The sequence below is a fragment of the Triticum urartu genome, chromosome 4A (assembly GCF_056163025.1).
Source record: "Triticum urartu cultivar PI428250 chromosome 4A, HENAU_Tu73, whole genome shotgun sequence".
NCBI lineage: Eukaryota > Viridiplantae > Streptophyta > Magnoliopsida > Poales > Poaceae > Triticum > Triticum urartu.
In genome coordinates, this window is record NC_141876.1 from 9,824,450 (window position 1) to 9,833,113 (window position 8,664).

Below are 8,664 nucleotides of genomic sequence, written 5' to 3' on the forward strand. Positions count from 1 at the left end.
ACATGGTCAACATTTTTTCTATATGCATTTAACATTTTTCAATTGCTTGATTAACATTTTTAAAAATTCAAATACAAGTTTAATTTTTCCAATACAATACAATATTAACCAATTTTTAATACATGGTCAACCTTTTTTCTATACACATATATATTTTGAAAATGCTTGATTAATTTTTAACAAATGCTTGCTTAACATTTTTCAAATACATGCTAATCATTTTTTGAATACACGGGCAACCTTTTTTTTCTATACACTTCAAATATTTGCTTAACGTTTATACAAAACTTCTTTAACTCTGTTTCGAATGCTCGATTAACATTTAAAAAAATAAACGGTCAGTTTTTTCACACACATTATATATTTTTATACATTTTCCATATACACGAGAAACATGTTCTCTGTACACATTTAAGATTTTTTTATAATATTTGGTTAACAATTCTTTCAAAATTCTTTATTTAGAGTAATGTTTGTGCATTATTTATTTATAATATTTGAAAGTATAATAAACAAGTAAAAAAGAAAAAGAAAAAAGTGAAAAAACAAAGAAAAAGGCCGTGGCCTCCGGCGCGGGTGGGCTGGCTCATCAGGCTCCCCTTCCCTACGTCTCGCCATAGGCGAGACACAGGTGTTGCTCCCCCATCATCCATCCATCCATCCACCCATCTCTCGGCTCTCGGCCGCCGACGAATAAACGAACGTCATCGTCCACTCCTGGATCACTCCTCGCTCCACCCCATCCCCATCCCCCAAACCACCAAAAGAAAAAAAAACCTCCCCTCCCCTCCCCCCCCAATCGTAAACCCTAGCCCCGCCCGCCGGACCGCCGGAGCGCCGGATGCCATGGGGGCCAGTCGGAAGCTGCAGGGCGAGATCGACCGCGTCCTCAAGAAGGTGCAGGAGGGCGTCGACGTCTTCGACAGCATCTGGAACAAGGTCCCCCCTCCTCTCCCCCTTCTCCCCCAACCCCCCGCGCCGGATTCTCATGATTTTGCGCGATTCTGGGGGCAGGTCTACGACACCGAGAATGCGAACCAGAAGGAGAAGTTCGAGGCGGACCTCAAGAAGGAGATCAAGAAGCTGCAGCGCTACCGCGACCAGATCAAGACCTGGATCCAGTCCAGCGAGATCAAGGACAAGAAGGTGACCCCTCCCTAATCTCTGTCTGTCCAGTATCTTTGTTGCCTCTGCCTCTGCCTCTGCTTCCTTCCTCCCTTCCGTCCGTCCTTCATGAGAATCATCTACCGTCTGCCCCGCTCTTCAGCTCAGTCAACTGTTTAGTTTAGATGCGGCTTCGGTGCCAAGTTATCTGGAGGAAATATGCCTTTACAGGTGTCTGGGGGGAGGTTAAGTGGCTAACTCCAGTCTCCAGCGCTTCTGTACCTGTCTTAACATTGATATTCTTGCTCGATTTTGGTTGTGCGGCGTCGTACTAGTACTCGTGTAGGTGCAATGCCAATGCACTTCTCTTCTGAATTGAAATTTTTGATATCATGCTTGTCTGGAACACGAAGTCGTAGTTGACTGCTGCACTTCTCTTCTGAATTGAAATTTTTGATATCATGCTTGTCTGGAACACGAAGTCGTAGTTGACTGCTCGAAGTGACTCTGCACATGATGGTATTTTATTTAAGTGGTAATAAGAATGACAGCCGACCATTTCTTCTCTCTAAAAGAACTGAAAGGAACGAAGCTGATTTAAAAACAAAATGGTAAACTTGAGCGGTAGGTAGTAAGAGGCGAAGAATTTAGTTGATGGGTTTTAAATGGGTTTATTACTTGGTAGATCTCGTGGTCTAATGATTGTCTGGAATGGAACACTAGAAGAGGTCCTCGTTTGATCTTCTGATCTGAATGTGAGTAAATGTTGTTTATAGAACTGCTTGTATCTCGTGTTCGAATTTGTACCATTAAGCCATGATTGGATTAAGCTGTGGAGCGCACAGTTGTGAGAAGGTGTTCTGATCAAGGCATTGACTAAACTTAGAAAGTTGTGAAGTGCAATAAGGCAATCTGTATGGATGTACAACAGAGTTTTGGAGTTTCTAGGCCCCTAAAGTTCTTACTGACCTTAAACCAAACCTGCCTTTAGAAAGACTTGCTAAATCAACAGTATAGTGATGGTTCTGGAGACGTTGCAATTCCTGATGTTGTTTCTTACGGTCTGTTTGGTTTTAGAACCAAATGGAGTGGAATATAACAGTTCCATTCCAGAGGAAAATAGAATGGTTCTGTTCATTTCCTGTGTTTGGTTGGAGGGATGGAATGACAAGAATCTGGTTCAGTTCACCTCTTGGTGATATTATCTCCCATGTGCATGATCATATTTTCATTAGACAATATATTATTCGAATTTTCAGCAGCATTGCCTTTGTATTTTCAGCGTAAACAATTGTATAGCTATCACTATGGCTATGGCTAATTGGTTATCAAACATAAAACTGGAATGCACATATAAACAAGACAAATTGTGTAGCTATCACAATTTTCTAAGAACTAGAGGTAAAAAATTACAATGTAATTTTGGACAGCAGCATGTACCAACAGGTATCACAAAACCATAGGCAAGAGGAGGAACCAAGTAACCACCGTGCACCAATTCACTGAGCATTTCCTAGAACACCCTACATGCACCAGTTCTTTGAAACTTCTCCTCACATAAAGCACCAGGATTTGGAGGAATGGGTGCGCATCTGAGGGAATATTCCCTTTTGAGCAACCAATTCATTCTCATTCCCTCTGTAACCAAACATAGTAATATGTCCCAGGCGCAGAACTGACCCACTCCGTTCCACTATATTCCCAACCCAACACACCCTCGGTATTTTGTTATCCAATATGTCTTGTCATTTTAATCATCTCTTGTCAATTGGAACATTGCGTTCTCCATGTTTGTGCTACTACATGCTGCATTTTTTTTTTTGTAAATTGAGGAGTGTTTTACTGAAGAAATATGGTAGGGTTCCTGATTGCAGGTGTTCGTTTAGAGAAGCAGTTATTCATTTGTTTCAGTTTTGTGGTGTTTAGGCCAACTTCTTTTCGTTACATGTTACCATTTAAAGTTGGGCATAGCTTACCGTTCTGTGTTTAATCCATTTGTGATATATGTTGACATAGGTTAGTGCCTCTTATGAGCAGGCTCTCATGGATGCCCGCAAGCAGATTGAACGCGAGATGGAACGATTTAAGGTCTGTGAGAAGGAAACTAAAACCAAGGCCTTCTCGAAAGAAGGGTTAGGTCAACAGCCTAAAACTGTATGCACTCGGTCTTGTTTCTGTGTTTGATTAACCCTTTTTTCTTTAGTTGTTATGAATCTCAGCATCAATTCTTATTTCACGCAGGATCCTAGAGAGAAGGCTAAAGCTGAAACAAGAGATTGGCTTAACAGTGTGGTATGTTTGATGCATTACATGTATGCTTAGTCTTATTGTTGTTTCTCTTTGGCCTAGAGTATGTTCTGAAAGACACTCGCAGATTCTACTTTGTGACAACTGATAATAGACTATTTAGAATTTGCTGACTAAGTTTTCTGATCTGATTGGTCTGAAAGTATAACGCATGCACACCCGACTACTGATGTTTGCTAATATTTTGACTATAGTGGTGGTTACTTGTCCCTCTCAGAATAAAACAAAATCATATAGACTATTATTCTGTGGCTATTTTCTTTGATCTGATCACTCTGAAAGTATCATTCGCATGCATACTTGACTCTGCTGATGTTTATTGATATTTTGATTATATCAAGTCATTACGCTGCACCTCGCTAATGACATTTGCATGCATACTTGACTCTGCTGATGTTTATTGTATTTTGATTATATCAGTCATTACTTTGTGATTTTCTGGTGTTGCTATTTATTTGTTGCATGTGGGTGCAACATTTCTAATATACTTTTGGGTTCGGTTTACAGGTTAGTGATTTGGAAAATCAGATTGATAATTTTGAAGCGGAGCTTGAAGGACTTTCATTTAAGAAAGGAAAGCAAAGACCTCCTCGATTGGTATGATCAACTGTATAGGATTGGAAAGTGTTCATATTTTACTGTCTACGGAACCTGTTTCCAACAGTCTCTATTGCGGAGGAAGTAATTATGCATTATCAGGTACATTTAGAGAAATCTATTACGCGGCATAAGGCTCATATAAAAAAATTGGAGTCAATTCTGAGACTCTTGGATAATGATGAGTTGAGTCCTGAGCAAGTCAATGATGTGAAAGATTTCCTAGAAGACTATGTTGAACGTAATCAGGTGGGATTTTCTTCCTGCTTAGCTGTCATAATATCCATTTTTTAATTTTTGATATAGTCAAGTCGGAATTGTGATGACCTAAAAGCATTGTGGATCTGCTGCTTGTTCTGACTATCGATTTCTTAATCCGATTCAGGAAGATTTTGATGAATTTAGTGATGTTGAGGATCTCTATAGCACATTGCCTATGGAGAAGGTTGAAGCACTCGAAGACATGGTTTCACTTGCTCCTTCCATTCTTATCAAGGTGAGCTGTGAGCTGTTATTTTTTTTACTTTGTTTATTGTGATTTTGCTAATAGAATCAACTGGCAAACTTTCTTATTTTTTTTCCCCACAAATACTGCTTGTCTGCTATGCTGGTGCAGACCATTTCTCTACCATGTTTTTATGTCGTGCAGCTCTTCATCTTTTAGTTGTATGGATAATTATATATTTTTCAACATCGCTTCTTGTTTGGTTGACAGGGTGTTGCTGCTGTTTCCACTACTGCAGTTTTGAGTACGAAGAGTCCGACAGCAACTTCACCTACTCAGGTACATGTTATTCATTCCTAGTTATTTATTGAATATCTCTTGGTTTGTGATAAACGGAGACATAGTATTAGTATATCAAATACTCAGAACACAATGGTTGTTATGTGCCCAGTGTCAGCTTAGTGGCATCTTGGCTGCTGCTTTCTTGTCAACCTTTACATGCTAGTATTGATTTATTTGATCATATTCTTACAAGCTAATCCTTGAATATGAATACATGTGGTTGTTGCTAATTTGGGCATTTAATAAAAACACATGCTAACAAGATTGAGGAATTGGTTATTTCTAATGTACAATCCTGATTACTACTTGTCGATATGCTGATTTACCGACTCTGTCTCCCTTTGCTTCAGGCTACTGTATCAACAATCTCACAAGGGACATCACAAGATCAAGCAGAGGAAACAACTACGCTAGAAAGCAATCCTGAATCGGTGCCACAAACACCACCTCCGAAGGGTGGAAATCTGGGACCATCAGTGCCAGTTGTGCCCACTGCCATTAGTACCAGTGCTGCAGCTGTTTCTGTTTCGACGGATGCCATTAGTTCCCCAGGCCCAGTACGGCCAATTGTTCCTCCCACAGCACCCACAATATTTGCTGCTTCTGCTGCTGTTCGAAATGCTACAGAGAGCATGCCTGCTGTTGCTTCAACTCCTGCAAACTTATCTACTGCCGTGAAGGATGATGAAAGCATGAGCTTTCCTCCACGTAGACCGTCTCCCGCAGTTACTGAAATTGGTCTTGGCAGGGGTATTACCCGTGGCTTAACTAGTCAGGCATTAGCTGCTCCCATAAGTGTAGGTCCAGCTCCAGGAAATGGGTCCATTACTGCAATTCCTCCAATAAATGACCTGTCCAAACGAAACATAATGAATACTGATGAGAGGGTTAACACTGGTGGTCTTTCTCAGCAGTTGGTTTCACCTCTTGGTAGTAAAGTTCAACCACAGCCGGTTGTGAAGACTAACGATGCTGTTAGCTCTGATTCCAGTAACACCAGTGAAAGTGCAGTTATTGGAGGAAGGGTATTTTCTCCTCCGGTTGTTCCTGGGGCTCAGTGGAGGCCTCAAGCTCCTGCTGGTTTCCAAAATCAAAGTGAAACTGTATGTACCTTTGCTCCAGTTTTATTTCTGAATTTCACTGTGATTTTACAAATGATTTTATAAAATATTCATAGGATTATAGGAATATATGACATTTACTTGTTCACATTTTCAGGGTCAATTTCGTGGAAGACCTGAGGTCACCGACCAAAGGGAGAAGTACTTGCAAAGATTGCAACAAGTACAGCAGCAGCAGGGCAACCTTCTTAACGCTTCTCATATAACGGGCATCAATCAGAAGCAATTTTCAACCCAGCAGCCCAATTCCCTCTTACAACAGGTTGTTCCTGCTTTTACTAATAAAAATGTTGTGATATATCAATGTCTCCTTTAGTCAAGAATCAGGAAGTACAAATTAGTTGAATACACTGATTTTTGATTGTCCGCGTATTACTTAGGTGCTGTTCTCTTTCTGTCTTTAGGAGTGCAAGTCCTTCTTTAGATGCTTCCATTCTAATCTTATTCTGTTAAGGCATGAAATCAACTCGTAAAGTTTGTAGTAATATTTTGTGTTGGCATTCCTCAATCTTTTGTAACCATCTTATAATGCCTGAAATCTAAAGTCAATTCTATATAGTGATTGTTTTCACATTTTCAGTTTGTTCATTTTTGCAGTTTAATTCTCAGAGTTCTTCTATCTCTTCTCAAGGGGGCCTTGGGCTAGGGGTTCAGGGACCAGGTATCCCTTCTGCCTTCTCATCTCAGCTACAACCTCATGAATCCCAAATTCTCGAGCAATGTAATGGCCATGCATTTATTTCTAGTATATATAAAGTTGGAGGCTCATAGTGTTTGACCACTAGTTTTTCCTGTGCATTAAGAATTTATCAATATGTGCAGACGCTGGGCAAACAAAAAGTGACGAGCAGCAACAAGGCTTGGCCGATGATGCTAGTGTGGAGTCTGCTGCAACAACTGGACCGAATAAGCACACCAATGAAGATGACACAAAGGCTCCTTATTCGGTACGGTCCAACTTTTCCATACATGCCTGCTCATGAATTCAGTGAAACAAGGTGCATACAATTAAGGACACTGCACTTATCAGTGGGAATAATCAATAGTGTGGAGTAACTCACAATAATCTATGACATTTCGTAGCTAGATTTTTAAAGGATTTTGGGCTATTTTGCTCATATTTTAGAAAACCGGTCGTGTGTATGGCCCATCTTTCTTGCAAAATAGACTTGAACTGGTCACATCAGTTCCAATCTGCATATCTTTTCGGTGCTCCTACAATGTTAGACAGTTTAATTCTTAATTGTTTTTGACTCTATAGTTTCCCTGTACTTCTATTCAGGCACATAATGTAACACCTGGGACGTCACCCTGTGTGGCTTAACAGAAAAAATTAGAACAACGTACAGTGTATTTTTTCCGCAGTAATTATTTTGGGCAGTAGTATTTTAGGGTGTGTTGGTCTGAGCCTGAGCCTACCCCCATCAAAATTTTGGTTAGCCAAAACTTCGGCGAGGATTTTGCTTGCTCATGTGGGCTACAAAAATGCAAAAGAGTGGCAAATAGACCTGGGCATGGCCAAAAATTTGGCAACCTTCTGAACATGAACATTGATTTTGGTGTGCGTGTTTTCTTATTATCTGAACATTGATTTTCCTTGTATGGTTTTTACAGAATCCTCCAGCATCCATAGCAGAAGGCACCCAGCTATCTAGAGACTCTGATCTATCACCCGGGCAGCCTATGCAAGCTGGCATGCCATCATCTGGTGTTGGTGTTATTGGCCGGAGGAGTGTATCTGATTTTGGAGCAATTGGAGACAATCTCAGTGGAGCTTCGGTAGTTTCTGGTCACGATCACCTTTATAATTTGCAAATGCTCGAAGCTGCATACCACAGGCTTCCACAGCCCAAGGACTCTGAGCGTGCGAAAACTTATATTCCGGTATGGATGATGCTCTGTCATTTATATATGCACCAGATGTTGTAATGTAGAGTTAACCTCCCTATCTCGTTACTTTTTCAGAGGCACCCTTCAGTGACCCCTGCCAGTTACCCACAGATTCAGGCACCAATTGTGACAAATCCTGCTTTTTGGGAAAGGCTCGGTAGTGATACATTGTCTACAGATATGTTATTCTTTGCATTCTACTATCAGCAGGTTGGTCAGGTTTCATGTACTTGTTTCCAAATTCCAACTGTTTACTTATTTCCTTGCAGCATCACCCATCCAACTTTAATGAAGCTCTTGACATTCTTTCTTTGTTTTCCATGTTGGTAGAACTCGTACCAACAATATTTGGCCGCGAAAGAACTAAAAAAGCAGTCATGGAGATTTCACAGGAAGTACAATACTTGGTTCCAGCGGCACGTGGAGCCACAGGTGACGACGGATGAGTATGAGCGGGGATCATATGTGTACTTTGATTTTCATCTCGCAGATGACGGCAATGGGTGGTAAGCTGACCCCTCTTCTTTTAGTGTTTCTAACTTTCTATTACATAGATTGATGGCACCAGTACTGTTACTGGTAAAGGTCGTGAGTTGTTAACCCTGTTACTTATTATTGCTCGCTCGCTCGATTGCAGGTGCCAAAGGATCAAGAACGACTTCACATTTGAGTACAACTTCCTTGAGGATGAACTGTCAGTACAGCCAAACTAGGGCACTAGGGCTGATCAAAGTGTTTGATCAAATGCGACTCGTGTATTTTTCAGAATGGAACTGTTGGAATCCGGAACGAATTCAAATTCCCCAGTTGTAAGTTGTAACCTTGTGGGCGAATTTAAATTTAGAGCTGTTGTGTGCA

The 8,664-nt window shown here is 40.7% G+C and overlaps 1 protein-coding gene across 3 annotated transcripts; it reads left to right on the forward strand.

Annotated features, from left to right (window-relative positions):
* Positions 1-721: 721 nt before the first annotated feature.
* LOC125550183 (transcription regulator NOT2/NOT3/NOT5 family protein) lies at positions 722-8,664 on the forward strand. 3 transcript variants are annotated; one of them, XM_048713115.2, is made up of 16 exons: positions 722-939; positions 1,015-1,146; positions 3,121-3,258; positions 3,346-3,396; positions 3,919-4,008; positions 4,111-4,257; positions 4,394-4,504; positions 4,724-4,792; positions 5,146-5,898; positions 6,014-6,178; positions 6,514-6,637; positions 6,739-6,863; positions 7,531-7,800; positions 7,882-8,016; positions 8,137-8,312; positions 8,444-8,664. In XM_048713115.2, exons 1-16 carry the CDS (start codon positions 847-849, stop codon positions 8,517-8,519), a joined length of 2,655 nt encoding a protein of 884 aa, XP_048569072.2. In that variant the 5' UTR covers positions 722-846; the 3' UTR covers positions 8,520-8,664. The 3 variants fall into 3 exon arrangements, with proteins under 3 accessions (XP_048569072.2, XP_048569075.2, XP_048569073.2); XM_048713118.2 differs by having other exon boundaries at positions 6,514-6,577; XM_048713116.2 differs by having other exon boundaries at positions 3,142-3,258.